The sequence below is a fragment of the Amblyomma americanum genome, chromosome 8, assembly GCF_052857255.1.
Source record: "Amblyomma americanum isolate KBUSLIRL-KWMA chromosome 8, ASM5285725v1, whole genome shotgun sequence".
Lineage (NCBI taxonomy): Eukaryota > Metazoa > Arthropoda > Arachnida > Ixodida > Ixodidae > Amblyomma > Amblyomma americanum.
Window position 1 is genome coordinate 3,181,247 of NC_135504.1, and position 14,180 is coordinate 3,195,426.

At 43.4% G+C, this 14,180-nt stretch overlaps 1 protein-coding gene across 4 annotated transcripts in view; it reads right to left on the bottom strand.

Annotated features, from left to right (window-relative positions):
* LOC144100802 (uncharacterized) overlaps positions 1 to 14,180 on the bottom strand; it is a 222,720-nt gene that overhangs the window by 59,428 nt on the left and 149,112 nt on the right. For all 4 annotated transcript variants that reach the window (XM_077633663.1, XM_077633662.1, XM_077633664.1 and 1 more), the window contains exon 2: positions 8,749 to 8,943. In XM_077633663.1, coding sequence (XP_077489789.1) covers positions 8,749 to 8,943 — 195 coding nt within the window. The remainder of the gene's footprint in view (positions 1 to 8,748; positions 8,944 to 14,180) is intronic.

The following is a 14,180-nucleotide window of genomic DNA, read 5'->3' on the forward strand; positions in this document are numbered from 1 at the left end:
ACCGCTGTATGGTTCAGCTTTTCGTGGTTCCTAAGCGAACCGCCGTTGAAACCTAGCCATAAAATGAAGAAAGCAAATTATTTGAGCTGTGGTCGGCAATATACAAACCCTGACGGCAGCAATATTGATTATACACGGCTGTAATTGATCGCGTCCATTTCCTTACTAATTCACTGAGGAGATGAACTGCAAAGCATGATCAATGAGTTGGACAGAGAAGAACGGTGGGTCAAAAATTAACATGCAGAAAACCAAAGTAATTTTCAACAGTATCGGAAGGAAACAGCAGCTTACAATTGGCAGCGAGTTGCTGTAAGCGGTAAGCGAATACGTCTACTTAGGGCAGGTAATGACCGCAGATCCGGATCCCGAGAGTGAAGAATAGGATGGAGCGCATTTGGCGTGTTCTCTCAGATCATCAATAGCCGTTTACCAATATTCCTCAGGAGAAAAGTGTACAAGAGCAAGCTGTATCTTACTCGCACTCACTTATGGGGCATAACGGTGGAGGCTAAGAAAAGGCGTTCAACTTATGTTAAGGACAGCACAGCGGGCTATGGAAAGAAAAATGATAGGTGTAACGAGACCGGAAGTAGGCAGAGCGGGTGAGAGAACAAACGCGAGTTAATGACATCCTAGTCGAAATAAAGAGGAAAAAATGGGCTTGGGCAGGGTATGTAATGGAAAGGCAAGATAACCGCTGGTCCTTAGGGGTAATAAAACTTGTCGCTGGGCGAGTTGGTGGCACATATTTGAAAAAAGTTGTAGCGCAAAAGAGACGAGCACGGGAGGAGGACACGACAAGGACGAACGCTACTAACAACTGGCTTTATTTTCCGTAACAGATGTCAATATATACGTGTACACATCGCATGCGCACATGACACTAGGGCGGCTCTGGGCTTCTTGACAGAAAAAAGAAAAAAGGGGAAAATTGATTACATATCTACAATCGAAGAAAGAGCGAGTACCAAAATGTATCATCTGCGAAAAAGGGGAAGGGAGGGGGGGGGGGGGGGGGCAAACAGGCAATGAAGCTGAACCTACAGAAAAAAAAAACGAAAAAGAAAAACAGGCACGCACGAAAGAGGCGGTGTGATTCTTACAGAAACCTTTCCAGAAAAGCGCGCTCGGAGGAGAACAAACTTATTGACGCGTCGCTGATGCAATTACTCGATTTTTGTTAATGTAGAAATCCTGCAGCAAAACTCTGCTTTTGTACTTGCACTCCTGCCCAGAATATTTGCCTCTTTAAAGCGGGGCTCGCACCTGTACGTCAGAACGTACGAAACTAAATTCGCGAGCTTATCTTGTAGAATTAAGTTTTGAGAATTCTCCCTTAAACGGTCGTTGAGACAGCGCCCCGTCTGCCCTATATAGCATTTTCGACAGGACCGGGGAATGATGTAGACCACTACCAAGGCACATTTGACGAAGGCTTCTTGATGTTGCTTCTTTGCAACCGCGCTCAACTTCCCCGCAGATGCGGATGCATAGTATGGCCAACTTATTTGGCGCCGAGCAAATAAGAGGAATATTGTGCGTACACGTATCTATTGACATCTGTTATGAAAAATAAAGCCAGTTGTTAGTAGCGTTCGTCCTTGTCGTGTCTCCCTCCCGTGTTCGTCTCTTTTGCGCTACATCTTTTTTCAAGCACTTAGGGGTAACGGAGTGGATTCCAAGAGAACGCTCGCAGGCACGTCTCCACTGTACAGGCATGTGTTGCTTTCATAGTCCCATGGCCTCGACACAAGAGAGTAGAACCGACACACCCAGTTAATCGTATTTCTTGCCACCTTCCTTTCCCTACCTTCGCTCCTTCACTCTCGGCAGATATCAATAAAGCTCCTAAAAAAACAACCTAAAAGTAGAGCCACCTAATCCTCCGTCTCAGGACTCCCCTTATAAACATGAACTATATACTTCCTATTGATTTCTTATAGACTCTATTGCCTTCTTATCGGTATTTCCTTTTGCCTATTCATAGTGTATTGACTGTCTAAGGACTGACTATAAAAAAGTCTACTTAAACTGTATGACCATAAATCTATTGTCTACAGACTGCCTATATGACTTATATTGTATGCAGACTAGCCTGTAAGATTTGTCTATAGACTCTTTAAAGACATCTTTATAAGGCCCCTCTACGCACTCCGAGAGGAGGCGCTTTATATTTCATTCGTCGTCACGGGCGGCACCTGGGTCGCTGCAAACGCTGAAGTGGGGAGATGCGGCGGCGAAGAAAGGGAAATGAGGAAGGAAATAGGGAAAGGGCAAAAGGCGGCTTTCCTCAAAGAATGCCGTTCCTTTAGTGCCTCAAGATCCCAACCAAATTGGGGCAGTTGCCGCTCCTTCTCTTTCTTCATTGCCTCCTCCTCCGACCGAATTTCCGCACGGATCAGCACCAACTGCGCACCCCAACTCGCTTCCCGTTTGATACCGGGCACAAAGATTACATTCCGAGACTCCACCACCCGACTCCTCTGAACGCAAGGACATTTCTCATTTTCGCTCGCTTCACAGTTGCGTACCTCTCATCCCTTGTGCCCCAGAACGAATAAGGTGGAGATGATACCATCCCTCATCGGCTTCGGAGCCTGCTAGGTGGCACCTTTCCTGCAGAGGCTGCAACACAGCGAATACAGCAAATATGCCTCACCCAGCAGTCTCTGTTCTAAATCCCAACTCGACACTGTAGCCGAGATTTTTTTCTACCTTCGAACTTGGTGTTGCACTGAAGGCGTTTTCTATCTTGCATATTCTTTCCCAACCAGTCAGCGCTGAACAGTTCTCTAAACTGAACAGTCAGATGCACCCTTGGCGCGCATCAGCTGTAGCTGCGGCGAGAGCAAGGCCAGTTAACTCACCAGAAAAAAAAAGGTATGAACGTACCAAAACTGATTCTAGAACTAAGGAATTTCAGTATGTCGACTGATTATTAAGGGGCAGATAACGGCAGATAAGTACAAGTGCTTAAGACTCTCCTTCAAAGTCCCACCAATTTATGAAAATAAAGTATAATCTAATAGAAAAAGAAACAGAGCAGTCTGAAAGAAATCCTCGAAGGAGTTTCCTGGCAACAACAGTAAGCGCATTTATAACGATATTGATAATTGTAAAGACAGTTCATTCCCATCAGAGACGTACGAGGCTGCACGTAAAAGCTGCACGAAGAATGGCAGCTTGAGAAAGGCCCGCAGCCCCCTCGGCAACGCGGCAGTAAGCATTAGAAAGCACGCGCAAATGAAGTTCTTCTTTGCTTTTCCACTCGTATGCGCAAGCATTAAAAAAAAATATTACTACATCCGGACCACAGGCTACCAAACAAAATTTGGCAGCATGTCAATAATAAATAAACAAATCTGCATGAAACATGTAAACAATGAGCAGAAAAAGCCAAGATCACTGAGACAGCTTACGCACTTAGCACATTATTTTTACAACATCAATGCTAGTTTTTCTGAAATTACTCAAGAGTGTTAGAAAAGTGCAAGAAAGCTTTCTCAACCGGTAACTAGTGCCAGACGTTATGCGATTCAATTTTGCTTTCTGGTCGGCAATGTAAGCTGCAATGCTCTGTTCTAATATTGATAATTAGCATTTTAAGACAACCGTTAGCTCGTAATTATAAAGATTTTGTAGTTGCATATTGTCTGCTTTTTAAAAAGGCATTGTGTTTGGCAGTTATACGTGAAGTGATAAGGAAGTCTGGGAATTATTTTCTGGGGAAAAGTTTTTTTTTTTAAATTTGCCCTTCAAACCAACTGAGAAAAAATAATTTAGATGGGAGTAGAAAAAATAATTGTGACGAATCTTTATCTGGAATGGCAAACGCATACTAAGGCAGCAAATCATACCAACTAAATAATGCAACCGTATTAAAATAGTGGCAATATGGTTATCCCACAAACAATTTAGAGAAGAGTTTCCCGAGGATTTTTATTTTATCAATAACTTCGAGTTCTTCACCTCCATACACCATATTTACTGTATTATTAAATTGTTTCTATTTTGCCCTAAATATAACAGCTTTTGCTTTTTGAAGCTTATTCTTACGTGGTCTACTAATGACCCCTTTTTGATTTTTATGAATGAAAAATTCGCTACATTTTTGAGTTATATACAATACGGAGTAGCTAGAAAACTACTGGCGTCATCCGCATATGCAAAAGATTTTTGATTTAGTAGAGATGTTTGTAATATTTAATATAAATATTAAACAGAAGCGGACTCTGAGTGCTGCTTTGAGGAACACCTATAATAATGGGTTTCATACCAGACTGATGTGATTAAAATTTCACAAACTGCTGACGGTAATTAGGACACGACTGACAGCGTTCCAGGAAATATCCACCATTTTTACAAATTTGCAACTTTTTAAGTAAGGTACAGTGATGAGCATCATCAGAGGCTTTAGAAAAATCCATATTAATACGAAAAATTGAATTTTTTTGTCTGCTGAAGAAAGCTCCATTAGGTAGATTTGTTTTCCTAAACCCAAAATACTTTGGTGAGATTAAATCTGCTTATCAAAGAAGGAAGAGGTTTGAATATGGATGAGTTTTTTCTAACATCTTTGTGAATATAATCAGTACAAACGTAGGCAGGTAATTACCCATATAATTTGCATTACCCTTTTTGAACAGTAAAGTCACATTGGTAACTTGCATTCTTAAAGTTAAACACGTAAGTTTCGATAGGGACATAAAATATCAAGGAGCTCTTTAATGAGCCGAATTCGCATATGTTCGGCGTCGGAGCCTCAACTACTAATAATGGAAGAAAAACTCGGCATACTTCAGGCTCGGCTTGTGGCGTAAGGAAAGCGCTGATTGGTTGCACATCGGAGCAAAGTCGATTGACTTACTAAGTGCAATGCAATGAGAATATTGAAAAATAATCATTAAAGGAATTTGAAAGTGTGTTGCGGATATTCCCTTGCCATTTAGTGGCACTCTACTGCTTCCTGGTAGCGACTTTAGGGGCTTGAAAACAGTATTTAATTTTTTTCATGGCAGGTCAGTTTTGTATAAGCAAGTTGCAAATTCAGAGTGCTGGCAGCGAGATCTGCCTGCGTTATTCTCTTTGTTCATCTTATTTTGACATGACTGAAATTGCTCGAGAAGATTCAGATCCTTTGTTTTAAGAAATAACGGCAAATCATGTTCTTATAATTACTTTTTATGCGGCTCAAGGTTTGAAAATTTTAACCTAAGTTAAGTTTAGCAGAAACTGCTGCTTAAAAGTCTTCCAGATTTTAGTCATAAACATGTCATATGAGTCAGTGGTGCTTTTTATTTACAGAGCTCATTTAAAACCACAGTGCAGCAAATGGATTCTAAAGCTGCCTAGGCTTGCCTTAGCAAAGTGCTTACATACAACGGACTGTCGCATTTTACGGGTTTCCAAGCTGTGTTTCCGTTTCGTCACAATTATTTGGAGGTGCTCGCAATAATCAGAAGATATAGATGCCACCATAATATTCGTATTGTCAAAGTTTTAAAATTTGGGGCAGTGTATTAGCGCACCCATTGAAGAAAATGAGCGCTTTGTTTTTTTAGATTAACATTTGCCCGCATGGCTCTATCTAAATCCCATTTTGAAATCACACAGATAACCATTTTTAGGAATGAACTTCAAGAATTGCTCGTAAAAGGAAGAATGTTTGCAGGATTTCCGTCTGGAGGGCGATAGCAGACAGAATATATTTGTTTAATCACACGATACAAGAGTACTTCAAAGCCACAACTGACATCTGTTTTTACCAGTAACACGACATCAGCCCCTCTAGGAATTAATCAAGAGAAAATAACTGATATGAGGAGAACGTGTAGTTATTCTGACCGCCTTTGCACCGATTTTCTGTTAACTCGACAACATCAAACAAAAAATAAAAGCTTAAAACCAAAAGAACTGATCTGTGTTTCTTTGTAGATAGCGAACGAATGTTTAAATGAAGACATTTCACGATATATCTCTCGGATAACAATAACTCCGTATTCAGTTTTTTTTCTTTAGTTCTAGTTCATCACAGTTCGGTTTTTTACCGTCAAGGAACAAACCCAGCCGGGCTTCTTCTTCACGTCGTTCTGACCTCACTTCTCTTCGCAGGTTTCCCTGCATTCATTTTCGCCCCAAAGAGTGCTAACCCTAACGTGGTGGCAGTTCCAACTGCGCACGCTACATACTGCGTCTCACAAAAACCGACCGTGCTGTGTCGTCGACGCTGCAGCCGTCGCCACCTGATCAGATGCAGCGATAGCACAAAAACTCGATCCAGGTCCCATAGGGAGTATTCACCGACGTCACAGCGGCCGCCACTTTGTTGTCTGGGGACCACTGCGCAAGGCCGCCGGCGTCGCTAAAGGGACCATCGCTGCCTGTTCCAGCCTGCACCGCTGAAGCTACGCGCTGAACAACAAAATGGTGCCTGTGAACACACATGAATATCCCATATTCCACCAATCTCCTTTTTGTCTTTCTTAATTAAGAGAGACAAAACACACGACAGAATTTTCTGCCGTATTTCTGGCGCTCTACGCAACTCTGTGTCGTGCGACAAGCGTTCTTGTCGTGAGTTGTGCCGTGTGACAGAGCCTGGTGTCGTGGATGCTGTCGCACTACAAAAGTCGACGTGGCGGACAGTACACCGGAAACGTTCTGAGGGAAAAGAACATTTTTCTCGTAATGATTTGTTATTCGCTACATTCCACTTCTTCCGTTCTTCATGTCTGTCCCAAGGAACTCCCGCCACTAGTTCGTCAGTGGTGATAGCGTAAAGATGGCGGAAGGTTGGCGGCGCTTCACACAGTCGCAAAGAGCAGGAAGAAAAGAAGAATATAAGGGAATTGAAATGAAATTGGGCTGTTACATCGACTCAGCTGCCAAATACCTTAAAACCGCCTGGGCTTAATCATGGCTGTTTGTTGAATGGTGCGACGAGTGCATACAGTGAGTCGCGGCATCCAGTGACAAGGTTTTCCAAGACGCTGGCCAGTCGCGAATGGTTGCCACATGCGAGGCACTCATCTTCAATATCTTGGCATTTTAATTAAGCTGCTGCCAGCTCTTCTTCAACAAGCCTGCCAATTTTTTTTTATGAAATGGAGGACGAACTCATCAGCAGGAGGGAAAGCAAACCAGATGCAAGTAAAAATTAGAAACGTTTGCTTCATGTACCCAGAAGCATACTGAGCGCTGACAGAAAAGTTCTCACCAGGCTAACTGCTCCAAAATTGCCCCAAATTGCTGTTCTGTACCGCTCCAAACGAAGTGCAGAAGCCTGTTCGGCTACCATTGCAACAAGGTTCCCTCACCGGCTAGCGCACAATAGGTCTGCTTCAAAAGCAGTATTTAAATATAGTCAGCTTCATTTGTGTTTACAAAGTATACCTCAGAAGAACAAAAATTTTAGAAACGCCGCAAATATTTATTCTCTCCTTGCCACAAAAAGGACAACCTTCAACGCCTTTGATCCTTGTTGAAAAAATAACAAAAAATGCTTTAACTCAGCGAAAAAAAAATCATCATTACAAAAATGCGTCAGTCTGTAAAGCTAGAGACGTTTTTGCGCAGTCACGCCTCGTCGCTGTATGTGCGAGCTCCGTGGACAGACTACGAATACGCACTGCCGACACAATCTCTGCGCAAACACAGGAGCGTGTGAGGCGGTGGCCGAAAACACATACAGTGTGGGCACAATGAAGTCAATTCGGGTAGAACAAGTAAGCCGAGAAGAAAGACACTGCTACGGTAGAAAGAACAGAAATCTCGAAAGGTCGCGTTTAGTTTTCATCATAAGCGTCGTTACCTCTGGTAGGAAATTTTGTGAGAAAAGACGCATTGTTTGCTTTTGCCTTATTTGCATTTTGAAGCTAAAATCAGTAAAGCATGCTGCCGGGCTAGTTGGGGAAGAATTTTGAAACTTGAAAAACCTTGGCGGAAATAAATTAACACGGACAAAAGAGACATGGAGACAACGCACAGGCGCCTGTCCGTTGCCTCTTTTGCTTCTTTGTCCGTATGAATTCATTTGCCCCAAGGTGTTTTCTCTGAGTTTCAAAATGAAGCTAAAAGAAAAAAAAAACTCTTGCAGCTCCTATAGGCTCGGGATATGACGTTTTCCCCACTCACGTAGTATGGCCGTGTAGTTACAGTCCTGCCAAACCCTCATTCTCACTCTAATTTTCAAACTCCAGTTTTCTTGCAGCTACCACGAGAAGCCGCTCCCTTACCTCAGCGGCACACAGTCGCACTTTCTGAACAAGCCCAGCGCACACCTCACACGCGTGAGCATTCGGCTGCAGGACAGAGTCCAAAGCGAAGCTGTTTGAAAGTTTCCTCGGGGCAGTGTGCAGCACATGTGGGAAAGGAAAAAGCGCTAAGCCTAAGGCTCTACACGGCGACCAGGCGCAACATGCGCCTACGCGCCTTTGCGGCACCATAGTCGACGTGCGGCAGTTGATATGAAGGCGTGGGGCGGCCCAGCCCACGGAGTTGTGCCTTTTGGGCATCGCTGAGTGTAACTTCTCAAGTTCACTGTCGTCTGCCTTCCTGAACCTGACGCTTGCACAACACTCTTGCACAGGTCTGAACAAATTATAAGTCGTTGCGCCACTAAGGAGTGCGCGTTTTCGACCGCGTATCCGACATAGTGTAGCAGGGGCATAGGGTAAACTAGGGCTTCAACGAAGTCTCAACGACGCACTGCAGGAGGACCTGTTGCAAAGAGCGGCGCACACTCACCGTACTCGTCGTCGTACTCTTCGTCGTCCACCTCTTCGTCGTCGTCGTCTTCGTCGCTGCTGCTGTCGGCGCACTCGGTGGCTGCCGGGCGAGGAGGATCGCGACTCGAGGCCCCCGGGCGGGCTCCGCTGCCTCCAGAGGAGCGGGACTTGAGGAAGCACCGGCGGTGAGGGGCGCCCGCCTCGCAGCTGGCGTCTGTGCGCAAAAACGGGGGAGGAAGGAGAGAGGGAGAAATAAAAACGGAGCTCAAATGTCGCAACGTCCGACACCTAGGAGGAAGCAGCTCTGAGGACAACCAACGATTAAAAGTAAAAAATAAAAAAGAAGGGTGACAGCACAAGCATTGTTCCTGAATTCCTTTAATGGTTCGTCGTAGAGAGCTGGGACTGCATTACAGATGCAAACCAACGGGAAACAAAGGAGATTTTCTGTAATATTCATGTTATTATTCCCACTTTTATTTGTTTTTTCATCATCATCATCATCATCAACAGCCTCAATACACCCACTGGAGGACAAAGGCCTCAAGTTTCAAGCTTATTGAGTAACGCACACACTAATAAGGAATACAATAAAATCAGTACACAAGGAGGTCCCACACTATAAGACTGTGGAGAGACCTCCTAGAGCAAAGCAAGTGGGGTAAAATCGCAAACAATGGAAGGCAGTGTATTAAGTAATTAGCATAATTACACAACCTACAAAAAAACGACGGAAAAAATATTATGTGTGAAAAACGGAAAAAAAGTATACACAGTAGAAACTTTGAAACGTAATGCAAAGAAAATGACACTTTAAACAGGATTATTACTGTTTAGACATGTGAACTATGCATCAAATGTATTGTTGTTTAATGTGATGATGAAATGAGTGAACAGTAAACGACACTTCAAATTGGCACGGCAAAATATTCCATCAGGATATACCGGTAGATATTGCAGTAAATTTTCCACAATTACAAAATAAGATTATTACGCTGTTGAAACCTAGTAGGATTAGTATTTATAAGCTGATCAGTAAAGCCATCAATATGAACCCGAAGATTAATATGCTTGTAGAGAAGGGTGGATAATTTCACAGTGAATAATTGTTGAAGTGGAAGTATGTACAAGCTGCGATAAAGTGGTAAAGAGTGTGTTTGGAATGAACTGAATGACATGAGCCCGATGGGCTGATTCTGAAGGCGCTGAAGTCTTTCGATGTGAGTGAAATATGCATTTCCCCAGCAGGATAAACAGTAACTAGGGTGACTGTGGACATATGTATAATGTGATGAACGCATGATGTGCGCTGGAAAAGGTGTTTTGATTATGATATGAATGCAGAAGGAAACTTTATGCATGAGTGATTGAGAATGAAGACTAAACTTCAAGTGCTTATCTAAAGTGACGCCAAGGAATCTGAAAGTTTCGGAAATAGGCAGGGCATGGTTATCGAGCGTTAGCGATGGTGGAATGTTTGATTCTGAAAGTAGAGTGAAATAGCATGAAAGTTGTTTTTTGGGGGGATCATTTGCAGCATGTTTCTCCAATTAACCCTGTCCTGTGTCAGCTGCGTCTACCCTATACCTGCAAACTTCGTAATCTCAGCCGCCCACCTAACCTTCTGCCGCCCCCTGCTACGCTTGCCTTCTCTTGGAATCCACTCCGTTACCGTTAAGGACCATCGGTTGTCTGGCCTTCGCATTACATGACCTGCCCAAGCCCACTTCTTCCTCTTGATTTCGACTAGGATGTCATTAACACGCGTTTGTTCCCTCACCCGCTCTGCCCGCTTCCGGTCTCTTAACGTTACACCTGTCTCTTTTTTTTTTTCATGGATCGCTGCGTTGTCCTTAACTTAAGCTGAACCATTTTCGTTTGCCTCCACGTTCCTGCCCCGTAGGTGAGTACCGGTAAGATACAGCTGTTGTACACTTTTCTCTTTAGGGTTTTTTTTTTTTAGCCGTATTGAATTCTTCATGTTCTCAGCTTCGGACACGATGAATATCGCAATTTTTCTTACAGTATTGATTCCAACTGTGTTGTCTGTTGCATGCTCTTTGTCATCTTACCGGCTTTCTATGTTGCTTCAGAAACTATATAGGCTTTAGTGATATAATAACCAAACAAGTAATTAGGAAGCACATTTATGCACTCATTGCTCGAATTGCTGGTATTTTTGTTGTAGCTTGCTAGAACCTGGCGCTAGCTTAAACGATGCTTGTGCTGTTTTCAGGGTAATCCCCAGATAAGCCGCTCGCTGCAACTCTTGGGTTTGCGTTACACATCCCCTATTGAGCGAAAACATAGAGTTCGGACTTTATATACCGTCTTGAGAGTGCGTCTGACTTTCAGCGCAACTTAATACGCATTCACGAACTAGCTGCCGATCATTCAAGGACCCGAATTAAATTCACTGTTTACGACCAGCGCGGGATCCGGAGATGCCTGCTGGCCATCGAGTGCAGGTGAAAGAATCAGACTCCGAAGTAGGAATCCCAGTTCAGCGCCAATATTGTTTCCGCGTTTTCTTTGCACTAACGAGAAGTGACGTGAGCGAGAGAACTTGCTGGCTAGAAGATAATTCCAAATGGAACAGCAACTATCGAGTTGTGCGCTGCAAAAGGGTTCCTCGCCCGCATTCTATTCAAGTGTTCCGCGTTTGAAAAGAATTCGATCAAAACGCATGCGAACAAAAGATCATCCTCCTCGAACACCGTGACAAAAACAGAAGCGAAATGGTGCTGACAGCAAGTGTGCCATTTTTAGAGGATAGCTAATGGTGGACGTTTCGAGTTAAATTCATTCGGTAGGCGTGCTGAAATATATGAGTAATGATTTGAGAGCCAATATCCGTAAATCAATTTTCCCAAGTGTGCCCCTGGAAACGGCGAAAGACCTTTGAAGAAATCTGGCTAGACTGGTTGAATTAATTGCATATGCATAAGGTCCTTTGTTTCCGCGGTTTATTTATTTATTTATTTTTAATTTTCGGGGCAAAAATCGGGTAATATTTTGTGAGGTCAAATTCGCATACAAATTGGGTTATTCAGCAAAACGTTCCATAATTGGGGCTTTTCAAGGTTATTTCAAAATACTACAAACAACGGTTTTCGTGCGAGAAATATCGGTTTTTTTAATCATCACTATTTCATAAACAAGACGGTAATGACAACTTTCAATAATAAACTGGAAACAAAGAAAATATTTCTTTATTGACAACGAATGTTTTGTCGCATACGTTGCAATTTCCTGCGGAGCACTTCCGAACGTGCCTAACGTTGTCTGTAAGCTGCCAGAGAATTCTTTGGAAACATCACAATGGCCCTTTTAAATGTGAAACGACCTTGGAGCAGAACGACATGAGCATGGACAGCGCGTTAGAGCAATGCCAATATGACATTTAATCAGCACTTGTGTTTTTACGTCTCGCATATAAAACCTATGTTTCGAAATAATATCCAAACTAAGCGTTGTGATGAATAACAAGCATTAAAAAAGGTTCAAATTTATCACACAACTGTCAGCAACCCTCTGAAATAAGCACAAGATATGCGCTTACTTTCTGCTATGTTTGTGAGCATTGCGTGCTGGAAAACTAGGTTCTTGGAGAGGCTCGTTCTCGGATATAAATCGCATTTACCTCAATTTTTAGGAAAAGTGGCTTTTACCCGAAGACGTAGGGCCCTTTAAAATAGTGATTGCCTGAATGAAACACTCCCTGAATGAAACCAAGATAGTTTGGTTCCGTGGCTAAGCAAAGTTTCGCCAGGCAACAAAAAACATGTCACAGTAGTTACTGGACAGCATCACAATAGAAATGTGAATTTCATAAATTCAGCACATTCTTTTCTCGTACTTCAAAACGTTACTAAAACCTTCACGCCCAAATCTCCCACTTTCCGCGCCTGGTGAATGGAAAAAGCGTTCATCCGGAATGCAGGGAACCTTCCCCGGCACAATCCCGAGAACAGAGAAGAACTACACAGGCCGCACAAAACGGAGCGTTTCCAATTCCAGAACTGAGGCTAGCCTTCGGAAGCCGAGCCCTGGCCCGTTAACCTTTCGTCGGTGAGCGAGAGAGCTAGAACGCAACCCGTTCAGCAGGTAGGTGAGTTCCTGGGAACCCACACCTTTGTCACGCTATTATTGCAGAAATGCATTCTCGCGGTTGCACGCCACATTTACGCGGAAGCACTTCTGGGCCAAGGTGTCCCAGCTAAATGCAACCAAGTTCTCAGAAAAGACGCAACGTCCTAGACAAATTCAACCTACTGCGTGGTGCTGATCAGTGTGGCCTAGCCTGCAGCATTTTCTCTTCTGAAAAGTTAGTTCATTAGTGAAGACTGATTAGCTAAACAAGCGCCAATTCTAAGGTTGTAGATTCTGATGAAAAACAACAAAACTGAAAAGTTAACAACCAGGTACCATTCACGAAACATTTTTACCGGCCTAAAAAGCAAGCCAGTGCAATACAAAACTGAGCACTATTTGAGCGCTCCAGCTTGCCCCAACTTGGTGCTACTGAGCGCCTTCAGGTGCACTCGCTGAGGACAAAATCCGCTCACCTCCAGTGTGCTCTCCCTCCCGCGGCTTTCCGTCTGCAATGACCACAAGGTACGCGCCAGCAACTGCTAAGCCGTTGGCAAGCTATCTTTCTAGGTCTGTAAAAATATGCGTAAATAGTACCTCATAAACATATCAGACTGCGCTGTGTCAAGGCAGTGAATACAACTTAAAAATTAATTCCATTTTCCCGGAGCCAATATTAAAAAATATACCTAATTAGCGTTTACTAACTATCCGACCTTGTAGACAAAAATAAATAGTGCAGTTTTCTCAGTTTTTTCCACTCGTCTAAGACACTGTACATAAATTTTAAAACTTGCGTACATTTAGCTGGGACACCCGATATATGCATGCGCGGCCTGCATGACAGTAAATTGCACTCAAGTTTCTAAAAGCTTACAATTTATATAAATGAACGCGTATAACGTGAGAAATATTGTGAGGAACCTGGGAGAGAACGAAGTTTGAGCATTCGTTCATTGACTGCTCCCTAATTAGCTGGGACGATCGGAGTTCTTTCTGTTTTGCAACTTGTTCTCCTCTTGACGAACCACACGCAAAAGTAGTTCTCCGGGTCAGAGAAGAAACAACCAGAAAACTTGAAATTTTGTGGCAAAAGTTTGTTCCCTCTTAAGTTTCTCACGAGTGCCCACTGAATATGCAGCCGTGCATATAGGAGAACTGGATATCCAGGATGTCCAAGTGCAGCTTAGAAGAGAAGGAAAGAGACAGCTTTGAGACGAGAGAGAGAGAGAGAGAAAAAAAAATTCGGGCAGGTTATCCAGGAAATACCCGGGTGCGTATACCCCACACGCGTGGGAAGGGCAAAAAAAACCTGAAGAGAAGATCCTTGGTACGATGCGTGAGTTTCTGCGCCACCCA